Source organism: Ambystoma mexicanum, chromosome 9, assembly GCF_040938575.1.
Source record: "Ambystoma mexicanum isolate Mex_15411 chromosome 9, UKY_AmexF1_1, whole genome shotgun sequence".
NCBI classification, from domain to species: Eukaryota; Metazoa; Chordata; class Amphibia; order Caudata; family Ambystomatidae; genus Ambystoma; species Ambystoma mexicanum.
Window position 1 is genome coordinate 1486778996 of NC_090931.1, and position 17007 is coordinate 1486796002.

The 17007-nt window shown below is 45.9% G+C and overlaps 1 protein-coding gene across 2 annotated transcripts in view; it reads left to right on the top strand.

The window, feature by feature from the left end:
* The window catches only part of SLC4A3 (solute carrier family 4 member 3), a 660038-nt gene that overhangs the window by 406222 nt on the left and 236809 nt on the right, over nt 1-17007 (top strand). For both annotated transcript variants that reach the window (XM_069616955.1, XM_069616956.1), the window contains one exon: nt 14193-14344. In XM_069616955.1, the coding sequence (XP_069473056.1) occupies nt 14193-14344 (152 nt within the window). The remainder of the gene's footprint in view (nt 1-14192; nt 14345-17007) is intronic.

The following is a 17007-nucleotide window of genomic DNA, read 5'->3' on the forward strand; positions in this document are numbered from 1 at the left end:
AGGCGAATGATTGCTGAGGTGAAATTGTTAGCCGAATTCCATCCGGAGAACAATGAATTACTGCGTGTAATGCCTTCAACAAATTTAACCGCAGCAAGTTCTCCCCACAGTTTGTTGTAAGTAGAAATGGACACTGTTCTGTGAAGGGACCCAGTGTTATTGGTACCGGCAAAGAGACCGGACAAACTACAGGTGTGCCTGAAAACCCTACGGAAATGTTGGATTGCCCTGACAGGGGAATATTTGGAACCCGTGAAGGATCAACGGAACATTTCTGTGCTCCAGTATCTACTAAACATAGATGCTTCCTATTTCCCACCGCCATGTCAACGTAGGGGCCTTTCTGATGAACGGGAATAGGCGTAGGTTCGAAATCCTGCTTCGGGCAATCCTAGTGGAACAGAATATTATCAAAGGGAAGCTCCTCGGAGAGGTACGCGGCAGAAGGGTGATCAAACATGTTTCTACTATCCACATTTGAAACTTGCTTATCTTGTGAAGGAGGTTGCTGTGATTCTGGTGTAAACTGACCTCTGCCAGGGCCCCGTGCACCTGGGCGACCTCTGGATCGTCTACTCATGTTCCCAAATGACCTTTACTGTAAGGTCGGACATTGTGCGCGGCAGTGGCCTTCCTGCCGGCAATAGGCACACTGGTTAATGGTTACCGGAGCCAAAGGCGCACTTCCCTGTGGAATGTACTGACCTCGAAATTGATTACCCCCTCTAGGGTTTTGTCATGAAAGGAGGTTCATGGAAGATGTGGTCCCGGTGGAAACTCCGCTAGTCCTGTTTATATCTCTCTGCAACTATGTATCTCTTCCCCTTTAAAAGCAGGGAAGCCACGCCCCCTCAATGCGTTGCAACTGTGTTGCGGTTTCCTCGCTCTCTGGTTCTCTCGTAGTTCCAGCCTTCCTTTGTTTTTTCCTGAAAGCCCTCCGTAGCGTTTCTTCCTGACCTCATTTCTTCCTGCCTATCTGTCTACTGTTGTTACCTTTTTCTGCACGCAGTAATTCAAGGTTTTCTGACATTGTTTTCTTTCACTTTCTGTCACGGCGCTCGCCGCTTTTCTTACTCCGCCTCTTTCCGTCCCTTTGATTACCTTACCTTCCTTACAGGAGTTCCCAGGTATCCTGACCACTTTGCTCCCATCTCGGTGCCTTCATTCTTGGGGTAAGCAGTTTTCCACTTGCAGGGGTTTCTTTTTTACACGTTAGTACGGTGACCTTATGCGCTTGTACCATTCTCTCCTTCTTGTACCAACTTAACCTCCTTCTATCTTTTCCCCTGATATTTTCCTTGGTTTCCTTTCTCCTTCTATTTTTCCACCGAAGTTTCATCTTCCTGTCTCTGGTCCTCTTCCGCCCTCCATTTTTTTCTTCAGAACTACATTTCCCAGTTCGCATCTTGCCTTCAGAGTTTTGTCTCTTCTTCGTCCGCTGGATCTCCATCATATCAGCCTTCAGGATCAGATTTAAAGAAAGAACAGTTACTTTTCAACTTACCTGATTTATTCAAGTCATTCTACTGGATCGGACAAGCCATCACCTCCACACCTTCTTGCCATTCCATCTATAGGGGTTTTTTGTGCCACAGGCTTTTTCCCCTCCATGGTCTGCACAGGGGGATTGTCATTTCTGTCTGTGACTGTTACTCAGCACGACAATTGTGGCGAACTTCCGGAACAGACCTTACCTCTTCACAAAAAAAGGAACGCCTGATCTCTCGGCAACGACTCTTCCCGGATCTGACCTCTCCTCCGGCGAATCGGATCTCGAAGGTGAGCCCCACTTTTGATGACAGTTTGCAACGCCTAAAGATGGCTACGGCAGAACAGGTCCAGGAGTTGCTGAACGCAGTTCAGACCCTGTCTATGGAAGTACAGGGGGTTAAGGCTGAAAATGCAACTCTTCGCCAGATAGTCGCTGCCAGAGACGCCCACCAGACTGATCTTCCACCCTTGTCTTTAGCAGTTGGGAAGTTTGATGGAGCACCCAAGAGAGTTAAGGAGTTCCTGGATGCCTGCATGGTATATTTCACATTTAGACCGGCTACCTACGCTTCGGATCGCACCAGAGTGGGTTTTCTCATCTCTAACATGATTGGAAATGCCTTGGCATGGGCCACTCCATTGGTTGCATCCAATAATCCGATTCTACAAGACTACAACGCCTTCACTACGCTTTTTCGACAGACTTTTGAGAGACAAGAGATCGGAATCGCAGCCGGCGAAGCCTTGTTTGATATCAAACAGGGTACAATGGATCTTTTGTCATATATCTCGAGTTTCAAACGACTGGCTGCAGAAGTAGATTGGCCTGAACCGGTCCAATATACAGCATTCAGAAGGGGCTTACATGAGGATCTGAAAGACGAGTCGGCGCGAGTACCCAGACCTACTACCTTGGCTGATCTTTTTACGCTCGTACTTCAAATCGAATACAGGATATCGGAGCATAGATCTGAGAAAAAGAAGAGTCGAAACCCAATGTTACCTGTATCCGGATCTCCTTCATCCCTACCACTATCTTCAAACCGTACTGGGGACGAACCGATGCAAATCGGCACGGCCAGGGGACCTTTGTCATCTACAGAACGAAGCCGACGCCGGGACAAGGGTTTATGTCTTTACTGCGCCTCTGATTCTCACCTGTTGAGGGATTGTCCTGAGGTTCCCCCACGGCGTCGGGGAAACGACGGACCCCGGTCTTAGAAGGAGCCGCTTACCGGGGTTCAGTCAAAGGCTCACCTTGTGCACAAACATCAGGAGAGGACTCTCGCCTCATGGTTCTTCAAGCAACCATATCCAAGAAGAACCAACAAAAAAAAATGTCTTCGCCCTTATTGACAGTGGAGCTGCAGGAAACTTCCTTGATATCCATTGGGCCAAACAAGAAGGTATCCATCTTGTTGATAAACCGGAAGAACAGAAGGTAGAAGGTGTGGATGGCTGTCCGTTAAGTTCTGGAGCTATTGTTCAGGCTGCAGTGGACCTTCAGCTTTGTATCTCCCATCATCATGAAACCCTCACTTTTGATGTTATCAGAGCAGCTCACTTCCCAATCATTCTGGGAATTCCGTGGCTTCGCAGACACAACCCGACGATCAACTGGTCTCTTAACACCCTGAAATTTGAATCCGAGTACTGTGATCAACGATGCGGAGTTTCCCGAAGCGAGGTTTCCAACAAGATGAAAGAAGCTGTGGTGACTTTTCCGTCCTTCTCATCAGATTCGCTCCCAGTCCATAATATTCATTCTATCTTCCAAGAGTTTGTCGACGTATTCGAAGACAAGTTACCTAAGGCTTTGCCTCCACACAGACCCGAGGACTGTGCTATTGACATTCTGCCTGGCTCTTCGGTCCCATTTGGACGCATGTTTTCTTTAACCATTCCTGAAAAACAAGCACTAAGAGAGTATTTAGATCAAAACCTTCAAAACGGTCTCATCCGACCATCGAAGTCTCCAGCTGGGGCGTCTCTATTTTTTATTTCCAAGAAAGATTCGAAAGAATTACGTCCTTGTATTGACTATAGGGGCCTGAATAAGATCACAGTGAAGGATCGCTACCCAATGCCTCTAATAAGGGATATACTGGAAGCCGTAGAAGGATCACGCTTGTTCAGCAAACTTGACCTCAGAGGTGCCTACCACCTTCTCAGGATTAAAGAAGGGGACGAATGGAAGACGGCGTTCCGTACTCCCTTTGGACTGTACGTATACCGGGTGATGCCCTTCGGCCTAGTCAACGCCCCGGCAGCCTTTCAGAGATTTATGGACCACCTTTTTGCTGACCTTCTGTTTGTCTCAGTTATTATATACGTAGATGACATCCTGGTTTTTTCGCGACACCCTCACCAACACCAGGCTCATCTCACGGAGGTCATGCAGCGACTAAGACGTCATCAGCTGTTTGCAAAACCGGAGAAATGTCTCATTGCAGTATCTTCAGTACCCTATCTAGGTTTTATACTATCCGAACAAGGAGTTGAGATGGATCCCAAGAAGGTTTCCGCAATTCTTGCCTGGCCCTCCCCTTGCAATGTGAAAGAGGTACAAGCCTTCTTAGGTCTTTCCAATTTTTACAGGAGATTTATCGCCAACTTCTCAGAGCGGGTACTACCTATCACAGCCTTATTTAAGAAAGATGTTCGGTTCGAATGGAATTCTTTAGCAGAACAGGCATTCTGCGGGCTTAAGCAAGCCTTTTGTTCTGCACCCATCCTGAAACAACCCGATCAGAGTCGACCTTTTATTGTTGAGACTGATGCCTCTGCTGGAGCCCTAGGAGCCGTGATTAAGCAAGAACATGATGGAGTGGAACATCCGATCGCATATCTCTCTCGCACTCTATGTCCCAGCGAGATCAATTACTCCGTAATTGAAAAGGAATTGTCGGCCATTAAACAAGCCTGCTCTGAATGGAGACATCTTCTCCAAGGATCAAGACATCCGTTCGAGATACGCACCGATCACAGTAATCTCAAGGTGCTTCAATATATGGAGTGCAGGAATTCCCGCCAAGCCCGATGGGCATACTTCTTTGCTCAATATGATTTTTACATAACATACCTTCCAGGAAGTAAAAATATCCTAGCCGACAGTTTATCTCGCAGTCCCAACTCCTTCAATAATCCACCTTTTGAAGGCGAGGTGTTGTTTCCTAAAGTCCGTTTTATACAGGTCATTTCGAAATTCTTGATAGACGTCAAGAAAGCCTCTCCACAAGCCCTACTTCCGCTTCCCAGAAGTCTATCAAGCCGACTAACTACCAAAGAAAACCTATGGTTTTACCAGGGGAGACTTTTCATTCCGGACACTAGGTTACGAGCACGAATCCTTCATTGGGGTCACGATTCTAAGATAGCGGGACACAGGGGTGTCACCGCCACATCCGAACTCATAAGTCAGATGTTCTGGTGGCCGAAAATGCTTACTGACATCAAACTTTATGTACATTCCTGTCCTATCTGCGCCAGAAGTAAGGGATCCACATCTAAACCGGCGGGTTTGTTACATCAACCAAGACTACCTTTGACTCCATGGTCTCATGTCTTTACTGATTTTGTGGTGGATCTTCCCAGATCAAAGGGATTCACAGCGATCATGGTCACAATCGACAGTTTCAGCAAGATGTGCCATTTATCGCCCTTAAAGGGGATTCCCTCTGCTCCCGAAATGGCACAAGTGTTTTTGAGAGACGTGGTACGGCTCCATGGTCTCCCAGAAACGATCCTGTCAGACAGAGGTTCACAATTTACCTCAACATTTTGGAAGATTTTATGTGCTCTTTTGGGAGTAGAAAGAGCTCTTACTTCCGGATACCATCCTCAGTCCAACGGCCAAACGGAGCGACTCAACGCAACCATGGAACAATATCTGCGTTGCTTCGCCAATGAACAACAGGACAATTGGGCATCTCTCCTCCCCATGGCAGAATTTTCATACAATAACACTGTTCATTCTGCTATCAAGATGTCCCCGTTTTTCTGTGTCTTTGGTCGTCATCCTCGTTCTTTCCCTTTGAGTAACATCCCCAGTTCTTCTATACCTTCGGTGGACTCTCTTCTTGATGATATTGCTAGGATACAAAAGAATTCCATCACTAATTTACAGGAAAGTCGTCTCCGATATAAGCTCCAAGCAGATGCTCACCGCACTCAGACTCCAGGATGGCAAGTGGGAGATAAGGTATGGCTATCAACAAGATACTTACCTAGATGGACTCATCCCTCCAAGTTGAGCCCCAAGTTTTTGGGTCCCTTCCCCATCACGGCCCGCATCAATCCGGTGGCTTTTCGACTGAGACTGCCTTCTCAGCTAGGCAGAGTTCACCCAGTCTTTCATTCCTCCTTGTTAAAGACCTATCTCCCGGATCTCCACCATCGGAAGAAGGTCTTTAAGTTGCAAAATAAGAAACCGGAGCCAGAAGTCTATGAGGTGGAACGTATTCTCGACTCTCGTTACCATAGAGGTAGACTACAGTACTTGGTTCATTGGAAAGGATACTCTCAAGCGGAAGACTCTTGGGAACCTGTAACCAACATCTCCGCCCCCAGATGTCTACGACAGTTCTATGCCCTTCACCCAGGTAAACCCGGGCCCGTCGCCCCAAGAAGGGGACATACTGTCATGAAAGGAGGTTCATGGAAGATGTGGTCCCGGTGGAAACTCCGCTAGTCCTGTTTCTATCTCTCTGCAACTATGTATCTCTTCCCCTTTAAAAGCAGGGAAGCCACGCCCCCTCAATGCGTTGCAACTGTGTTGCGGTTTCCTCGCTCTCTGGTTCTCTCGTAGTTCCAGCCTTCCTTCATTTCTTCCTGAAAGCCCTCTGTAGCGTTTCTTCCTGAGCTCATTTCTTCCTGCCTATGTCTACTGTTGTTACCTTTTTCTGCACGCAGTAATTCAAGGTTTTCTGACATTGTTTTCTTTCACTTTCTGTCACGGCGCTCGCCGCTTTTCTTACTCCGCCTCTTTCCGTCCCTTTGATTACCTTACCTTCCTTACAGGAGTTCCCAGGTATCCTGACCACTTTGCTCCCGTCTCGGTGCCTTCATTCTTGGGGTAAGCAGTTTTCCACTTGCAGGGGTTTCTTTTTTACACGTTAGTACGGTGACCTTATGCGCTTGTACCATTCTCTCCTTCTTGTACCAACTTAACCTCCTTCTATCTTTTCCCCTGATATTTTCCTTGGTTTCCTTTCTCCTTCTATTTTTCCACCGAAGTTTCATCTTCCTGTCTCTGGTCCTCTTCCGCCCTCCATTTTTTTCTTCAGAACTACATTTCCCAGTTCGCATCTTGCCTTCAGAGTTTTGTCTCTTCTTCGTCCGCTGGATCTCCATCATATCAGCCTTCAGGATCAGATTTAAAGAAAGAACAGTTACTTTTCAACTTACCTGATTTATTCAAGTCATTCTACTGGATCGGACAAGCCATCACCTCCACACCTTCTTGCCATTCCATCTATAGGGGTTTTTTGTGCCACAGGCTTTTTCCCCTCCATGGTCTGCACAGGGGGATTGTCATTTCTGTCTGTGACTGTTACTCAGCACGACAATTGTGGCGAACTCCCGGAACAGACCTTACCTCTTCACAAAAAAAGGAACGCCTGATCTCTCGGCAACGACTCTTTCCGGATCCGACCTCTCCTCCGGCGAATCGGATCTCGAAGCACAGGTGAGCCCCACTTTTGATGACAGGTTTCTAACAATCTGCTGCAATAAAACTTTAGTTTTCAAGTCACCCTTTTTTTTCTAAAGTTTCTCTTTTTCAGTATTTACACGATTTTCATAGTACTGAGCCATATGCAATACTTCTGATTGGGACTTTGCCTGCCAAGCGCTTTCAGAAGACATAATCTGTAACTGGATGTCAGGTAGCAATCCACGTACAAATTTGTCGACAAACAACCTTTTCCCTGACTCTGTGCCCAAGTTTTGTCCACTGAAATCCGAGAATGCCTGCTCGAACCGATTGAAAAAATCAGTAGCACCCTCAGACTTTCCTTGGACACAGGCCGTAAGCTTGTCCCAAATGATTCTTTTTTCTGGAACCATAGTTTTCAATTTTACAATAATTCTATCAGGCAACGTTAATATCACTTGAGGTGGTCGTTCGCCAGCTGGTCTTTCTCTGTCCAGCCTAGTCATGTTATCCCATGTATCTCCCAACCCAGGTATGTCATCTATAGTCCTAATCTGCTTCCACAAATCAACTGGCAGGAGTATGGGAAATAATAGGTCAATATCACTTAAAGTGAATACCGACGACTGTAAGACCAACTCTATTTCTTTATAGAATCCGGTCAGATTTTTTCTTATATCAGGAATAGATTGCTTTATGGTGTTCACTTCCTGTCTTGAAAACGGGACGTGAACAAACTGTGAAACGTAATGTGCAGGAATTTCTCCGGCTACTATACCTCGTGCAGCATCAGCTGCAATCGCAACTTTTGGGACAAATGTCGGAGGGAACTCTCTCATAGGCAACTGAGAAGTAGGAAGCTCCGAACGCTTACTAAGCAACAGAGCCAAATCAAGCGCTAAGGCAGTCGAAGAAGTATCAATCGAAAAAGCTCTCTTATAAACACTCAACAATTCTACGGGACAACAAATCTTTCTTCTTACACACTCATTCTGCAGGTGCTCTACCATCACCTGTATCACTTTCTTTTGCATTTCTAACGTATACTGACTATATGTGTCATATACTTCATCTGGAGTTATCGACATATCGCGAAATCCATTTTATCGCGTCCTTTGTACAAATTCGTGCTTCCTCACCTTTTAATTCTCGACGAGGAGAAAACCGTTTCTGTAAGTGCGTAATACCTAAACTATCACCATCTACTTCCTCGTTCTGTAACTCTTCCAACTCCTTCCTATACTCAAAAATCCTCTCAACATGCTCATATACCTTCTCCGCAGTATCTCTGGACAACGCTAAGGTGTTCAAATCCCGTAACCCTTGTGGGAAATCTACATCATTTAGTCTATTCCACGTTATACTTAAATGAGTCCCTAATCCTTCGATAAAAACATTTTTCTCAGGCATATCTTTTAAATTTTCGAGTGTGGAAAAAACATCATCTTGTTCACCCTTCTCCATACAATGTTTAGCCCAAGCAGTCAATTCACTCCTCTTGTCTGGGGATACAGTATTACGAGTCACAACCCTTGGTCTTGCTCCCTGGTCTACTACAAGCGATGCAGGATCACTTGGAAGAGGAAGAGTAGGCACATTCTGAATAACAACAGGTGAAGGCAAGGGGGCGGGCAAAGGGGCGACGGCTGGAAGAACAACAGGAAGAACAACAGGGATGACCGGAGGAACTATAGGAGGGGGAACTACAACAGGAAGGGGCAAAGCGCCAGGAGGAGGGACGTATGGAGGTAGCGCAGAGGCATTGTGCCTTCGTTCATGCAAAAGTTTATTAATCAATTCGTCTGACGTATGAAAATCTTTTGAAGGGTAGATTTTCTGAATGCATAATTGAAATGCCCTGTCCGTGTTCCTAACTGACTCCAATTGTTTATTTTGATCATATAACCGTGCCTTTTCGACACTCGTCATATGTCGACGCATATGTTTCTCTCTACCCTTTTGTTGCTGCAAAGATTCTGTTTTCCAACTGTGAAACGCGTCAAATGCTGCAGGCCTAGCCTTTTTCTTTACCAATACAGACTCTAAATATTCTATACGAGGGATTTCAAAACTACCATTGGTTGGCCACCTGAGATTAGAATTATGTCTGGTTTGTCTATGCCAAATGTCATTAAATGCTATACTACCAAAGCCTTTCTTACAGTACATAGTACATGCCGGCGACCCCTCCTGTGGTGCGGGACGGCTATCTTCCAAAGGTTGTCTGTCGCTGCGGAAAAATGCCCTAAAGCAGGCAGACAATTTCCCAGGCATATCAAAGTTCTGGTGTTACCTGGTTAAATAATTGTGCTCGCGAGTACAATGCTCCAAATTCAAATTTGTCAGGGTTAGATTAAGAATCAGGACACGATTCACCTGACCAAAGTACTGGGAGGCCCGATCGGGTTACTAAGGACAATGCAAAGGACCCACGTGTCTAGTGATTTTCGGCAAATTTACCCACCTCAAATATATGGACCCTCGTCAAGACGTCGTCTCGGGCTACAGCTCACCGTCCAGGGATCGGATCGTGCAGTTTCGTCGAGGAATTCACTTCTCGTCTTAGAGCGGCCGGTTCTGTTGGCACCGTCCGATCCCGGTCTGATAGCCGAGCCAACCTTCAACGAGACAAAGTCAACCTTGAGGGTCCCTATTCGGGCGCCATCTGTGGAATCAGAAAAAATATAATATTACGGCTGTTACACCGAGCAAAGGAAAATACACCGACACAGGCTTATAAAGATTCCCAGAATCTTTATTACAAAACTGAACAGTATTCAACAAAGTACACAAATAGCTATTTGGCTGTCAATACATCACAGAGACCACAAGCAGAGTTCAATGTGAGCAGTGACAGAATTTCCTAGCTGGACATCGACGCATTTATACAATTCGTAAAATGATGTCCAGCCCTCTTACAGGTTAATCATACACTGCGCTAGGGTCGCGCCAGGTTCACTTTCCTAATTTACATATCTCGTGTATGCGGTTTACTTTTTTAATACATTTACTAACACACTCCATCATTCTTTAATCTAACATTTACACTCTTTACATGCTGGTTTAATACAGACCAAACAAATGTTTTACTTATTATATTTGGATAGCATTACTGTCCTTATATACTTGTAGTTTAACTTTGGTAATTCAAGTAATCCCCTGCTCCCGAGGTCAACAAAGGACAAGGTCTACATGACCCTAACATATAGCCTGAGGGCAGGTTGGACATTAACACCCCTACAGAGGTTGGAGAGGTTAAGGCAAGAACAAGGACACACGAGACGGCCATTTTAGATTACAGGGTGACTTTGTATAAAACCCCAAAATGGCGGTTTCTAACCTAAAATGGAGGCTTGATTCAAGATGGCGGCTTACATTAATTTCTAAGGTCAAGACCTTGCCATAGAGAGTTATTCGCGTACAATTCTAAGCAACTTGGCGTAGGCCAATATGCATACAAATCGTTTGTAATAAGAGGCATAATTTAATATCCGGTTTGACAGCTCCACCCCACGTGCATGCTCGCAGTTTATGATTGTAGCTCCACCCCACGTGCATGCTGGCAGGTTATGATTGTAGCTGCACCCCACGTGCATGCTGGCAGGCTATGATTGTAGCTACACCCCACGTGCATGCTGGCAGGTTATGATTGTATCTCCACCCCACGTGCATGCTGGTAGGTTATGATTGAGTTATGATTGTAGCTACACCAGGTGCATGCTGGCAGGTTATGACTGTAGCTCCACCCCACGTGCATGCTGGCAGGTTATGATTGTAGCTCCACCCCACGTGCATGCTGGCAGGCTATGATTGTAGCTCCACCCCACGTGCATGCTGGCAGGCTATGATTGTAGCTCCACCCCACGTGCATGCTGGCAGGTTATGATTGTAGCTCCAACCCACGTGCATGCTGGCAGGCTATGATTGTAGCTACACCCCACGTGCATGCTGGCAGGCTATGATTGTAGCTCCACCCCACGTGCATGCTGGCAGGTTATGATTGTATCTCCACCCCACTTGCATGCTGGCAGGTTATGATTGAGTTATGATTGTAGCTACACCAGGTGCATGCTGGCAGGTTATGACTGTAGCTCCACCCCACGTGCATGCTGGCAGGTTATGATTGTAGCTCCACCCCACGTGCATGCTGGCAGGCTATGATTGTAGCTCCACCCCACGTGCATGCTGGCAGGTTATGATTGTCGCTCCACCACACGTGCATGCTGGCAGGCTATGATTGAAGCTACACCCCACGTGCATGCTGGCAGGCTATGATTGTAGCTACACCCAATGTGCATGCTGGCAGGCTGCGATTGTAGCTCCACCCCACGTGCATGCTGGCAGGTTATGATTGTATCTCCACCCCACGTGCATGCTGGCAGGCTATGATTGTAGCTACACCCCACGTGCATGCTGGCAGGCTATGATTGTAGCTCCACCCCACGTGCATGCTGGCAGGTTATGATTGTATCTCCACCCCACTTGCATGCTGGCAGGTTATGATTGAGTTATGATTGTAGCTACACCAGGTGCATGCTGGCAGGTTATGACTGTAGCTCCACCCCACGTGCATGCTGGCAGGTTATGATTGTAGCTCCACCCCACGTGCATGCTGGCAGGCTATGATTGTAGCTCCACCCCACGTGCATGCTGGCAGGTTATGATTGTCGCTCCACCACACGTGCATGCTGGCAGGCTATGATTGAAGCTACACCCCACGTGCATGCTGGCAGGCTATGATTGTAGCTACACCCAATGTGCATGCTGGCAGGCTGCGATTGTAGCTCCACCCCACGTGCATGCTGGCAGGTTATGATTGTATCTCCACCCCACGTGCATGCTGGCAGGCTATGATTGTAGCTACACCCCACGTGCATGCTGGCAGGTTATGATTGTAGCTCCACCCCACGTGCATGCTGGCAGGTTATGATTGTATCTCCACCCCACGTGCATGCTGGCAGGTTATGATTGTAGCTACACCCCACGTGCATGCTGGCAGGTTATGATTGTAGCTCCACCCCACGTGCATGCTGGCAGGTTATGATTGTAGCTCCACCCCACGTGCATGCTGGCAGGTTATGATTGAGTTATGATTGTAGCTCCACCCCACGTGCATGCTGGCAGGTTATGATTGAGTTATGATTGTAGCTCCACCCCACGTGCATGCTGGCAGGCTATGATTGTAGCTACACCCCACGTGCATGCTGGCAGGTTATGATTGTAGCTACACCCCATGTGCATGCGGGCAGGTTATGATTGTAGCTACACCCCACGTGCATGCTGGCAGGTTATGATTGTAGCTCCACCCCACGTGCATGCTGGCAGGTTATGATTGTAGCTACACCCCACGTGCATGCTGGCAGGTTATGATTGTAGCTCCACCCCACGTGCATGCTGGCAGGTTATGATTGTAGCTCCACCCCACGTGCATGCTGGCAGGTTATGATTGAGCTTTGATTGTAGCTACACCCCATGTGCATGCTGGCAGGCTGCGATTGTAGCTCCACCCCACGTGCATGCTGGCAGGTTATGATTGAGTTTTGATTGTAGCTACACCCCATGTGCTTGCTGGCTGAAATATTATGATCGTAGCTACGTATCATGAACTTGTTAACAAGTTGTGATTGTATTCGTCCTCCACTTTGAAGTTCCTGTGCTATGAATTGGTATGTTACAAAATTGAAATAAAATAAAATAGATTAAACTAGTATATATGTGGCTGTAATCTATAGTATTTACAATCTGCTGGGGCACATTGTTAAATATTTCTTCCAAATGGTAATTCCTGGGTGCAGTGGAGCTACAGAAAATAAACCCAACCACCTCTGTCAATCATTTTCAGGACGCAGAGAAGGGAAATGTCAGTGCTGGATTCACCGCTAGCGTCATAATACGTATTTGGTGTACAGAACCGACGGGGGGCGAGCTGCATTGACATGGGCTTGCACAGCCCCTATTCAGATGTTGTTCCAACAGCCTGCCATTCATTGGCTGCGGCAGGGGGCGGCTCCCATCCCTGGGGATTCCCCAGCCAATGGTGGGAGCCACTACCTGTCATTTAGGCCTCTGTGAATCCTTAATGCCCCAGTGGCAGTCCTGCTCACCCCGGTATGGGCGGTAGTGCAGTCCATTCTCTATCTGACTGGCCTGTGGCACGCTCTTGCTTCATTGTGGAGATGGCAGAACACACTTGCAAATGTTTGTGCACTAGGATAGTAACCCCCCCTTTTCATCGAGGCCTTCCTGTCTGCCTCTCCAATAGAGGCGGCTAACAGACCACCAGCAAAGCAGTCCTCAGGCAGTGAGGAGTCAGTGAAGGAAGGGGTTGGCTACATTTCATGGCAGCCCTGAGGTGACATTTCTGCACAGATGGAAGCATGGGAAATGCAGGTCATTCTGAACCAATGTGCAGGACATTAGAGAACATTACTGTGGCACTTGTATACACCTCAAATCATAGGAAACTGAACATAATTCAGAATTCCAGTCACCATAAACATAGCCTGCCAGCATTTATTTTCTTGATCAATTTTGAAAAAGTATTAAAAAAAATATTTTAATATCTTAGTTGTCTAAGCAGGTATGTACTTAGCAGTTACACCAATTAAACTGTACTCTGGGCACTGAAATGGAGGCATCATTCCAAAGGAGAAACATGAGGAACGAACACGCACACACACACACTCACTCTTCTTTTCTCTCTTCTCTCTCTCTTCTCTCTCCACTTCAGTGTTGCCCCGTGTAGCTTCTTTGTGAATTTGGACCATAGTTTTGAAAGGAAACTTGTGCCACAGTTTTGGGGAAGAAAGTACCATTTTCCAGTTGTGTTTGGGAGACTTGACAACTGCATGTTTCAGAAAATGGAACAATGACCTTTTAGGCAATTAAAACACTCAAAATGTACTGTCTAAATAATAAATGTTGTACTTGGGCGAATAGTTTGTCTGTTTTGGAAACTAGACTTGCCCGATCATAGATGTGAAAGCACCTCTTGTGTTATGGTTCAAGCGACTGTTCTGTGCCTGATCCTCTTGGTTTCCGTTTCCAGGTCACCGCTTTGAAGATAACCCTGGGGTCAGGAGACACTTGGTGAAGAAGCCATCCAGGAGTCAGATCACCAAAGCCAGCAAGAAGATGGTGGCAACGTCATCGCTGAAGAGAAAGAAGAAGAAAAAGAAACTGGATCGAAGGCCCCACGAGGTACAGTATCTGGCACACACTGGCAGGTGGTCCTATGGACTGTGGGTCAAGATGCAGAGCAGTGATTGGAACTAGGCCAGTGTTTCCAGGGTTCAGACCGAGGAACCCCATGAACCTTCCTTCTCTAGGGATCACAAGGGAGTCAGGATCCTATGATCACTGGATCCCCACGGTACAAAAGTAAGTGTAGTGCTATGGGGGATTGCAAAGGAAAGGTAGAAGCGTCTATGTCGTTGACCCACCTGAACGATATGGGAACAGGCACGTGTAATCCGTAAGTGTAATTTTGCTTCCAAGGCGAGCACGTTGCCCCTGAGCTATCCTCCCAAGAAATAATACCACACAGAACATGTGCGTCTAAGGATGGGTCTAATAAGAAGATGAGCGCAGTGATACAAGGAGTTGGTTGCATGTAGACCAGCACGTGCTGTGGCACTGAATAGCGAAGGTTGCACTTCCAATCAGAGCGCGGGCAATGGTTGGAGCTAGAACTTCAGAGCAATGAGAAACTGCATCATAGGATATCTAACAAATAAAAAAAATAATTGATATGATATGATCTGGCATTTATATGATATGATATGGCATTTATAACGCGCCTATACACAAGTGTTGCAAGGCGCAACGAGGCAAGGATTCCCAGCTCTGATCTACAGCTCCCTTTTAAAGTGCTCTGCAAGTATGTATCCTACTTTTTGGGTTAATCTTACTTTCAGTGTGCAAAACCCACGCTTCCCCTTCCTTTCTGATATTGTAAGATTCACCACTTGTATTGTTTTCTGAGTATTCCTTGTTAAGTCACACATTTGGTCCTAGGATTTCAAAGCGTGAGGCTGCTACTGCGAGGCTCTGGGAATTGTGGCCATCAGTGATCAAAGAGGGATGTTATATACTTTACATAATGGTGTGTAGTGGGAAAAGACATATTATAGGGATCATTTAAATAGATATTAGATATGGTTGAGGCTATGCCCCATACTCTGCTCTCTTATGCGGTGAGGACAACTTTGTACACCTGCCGTGTCTGCATTCCTGGCATTTCTAAACAATGTCCTCTTAATTGAGAAGAGATGCTCATTTTTGGTAGATTAATCCTAGAGTCTCGTTTAAAAAAAAAAAATTCACTGCACTCTTTTTAGCAGTGAACAGGCGCTTCAGAAGAAAGGACCCTGTTTTGTCTGTGATATTTGTATTGCTGCAGTGTAGCGTGTGGGCCAGATGTATGTTCGGAAGGCAGCACCTAAAACCCATTGCATCAAATGTAAAGAATGTTTCCGTCTAGCTAGAAAGAGCTTTAGCTCCAAGCTAGAGCTCTCGAAGATAAAGATGTGAGTGGTCTTGGCCTGAATCAGCTGCTGTGTGTTGCAGAACAAGCGCATCAGGGGGAACGCTCTGTTGTAGTGGCAGCCATTTTGTAAAAGTGACAGGAACTGTTTTAGTTAGGGAGAGATTTGCTGAATGTTACTTTGATGAACTTGTTTCCATTCTGCTTGGTATATTGATGTGTTTTCGAAATTTGAGCTCCCTTACATTGCGTTTGTTAATTTTGTTGTGGTTATTATTATTATAATTATCACTAATATGTACGGCTGCAACTGCACGTGTGGTTGAATAATGTGGCCATGATGGATTGGAGCTTCATCTGCATACCTTTACGATTCTCCCAATCCATCATGGCTGCCATTATATCAAGTAATGGCAAAGCCAACAGTGGGAATTTGCGAATGTAGATTATAACATTTTGTAGTACGCCCTTAGAACAAATTCGAAGCCTCTACATTTGGAAAGCCGGACCAATTTGCCTTCTGGAAATTGTCACGATCATCGTACCAAGCTTTATTTGGAATGCCTCCCTCGCTTACCCTTAACAAATGCACATTACTGGAAACAAAATAATTATCCTACTTTAAAATGGAAATGTTAAACTGTCAGACGGGAACTCAATTTTATCTCCGGTTTTATCGAATACTTTGCAGGTCCCTATAGGTACATATTTTCCTTGATACAATTTACAGGTGGATAGTTTGCTGCGAGTGCTTCTTCCTTCAGCAGATAGCGCTGCGCCTGGGAAGACATCTTTGATGAAGGATGTTGTTCATTTACAAGAGAAATATGTGCATTACAATTCAGGTGCTTGTTTAAATCTGTTTGTTCCAGATGAGAGCTATTTAAGGGCTTGGGATATCCACTAGCCCACTTCTATTGGCAAGGAGATTTTAAGAAGGGCGAGTACCATTTGCATAGTACTCGACCTTGCTAGACAATATAGATATGTTTGAAACTTTTAATTGCCATTTACTAAAAACAACCTTTCTTTGCAGTAAATGGCAAAACCAAGTTTCACTGTGCATGGCTGACCTTTGGGTGGCAGCATTACACCAAATAAGTACGCTTATGGTGATATGCACCATTTTCCAGAAAGCGGCGGAAAATATTTGGTCTCACGTCACTATGGGACGAGTGCATTTCTCATAGGTTGAGTGTATAAGCTAAGGAACTCGCCCTGCAGGTGTAGCAGGCTTTTAAAGAATTGTTTAGGACTGTTTTGATGCTTTTATTTTTACCCAAAACATTTGAAGTATTTTTGCCATCTACAAAATAAGTACTGATTAATGAGAAATTTTATTCGACCCACTTTGAACATTTGCTAATACTTATTACTG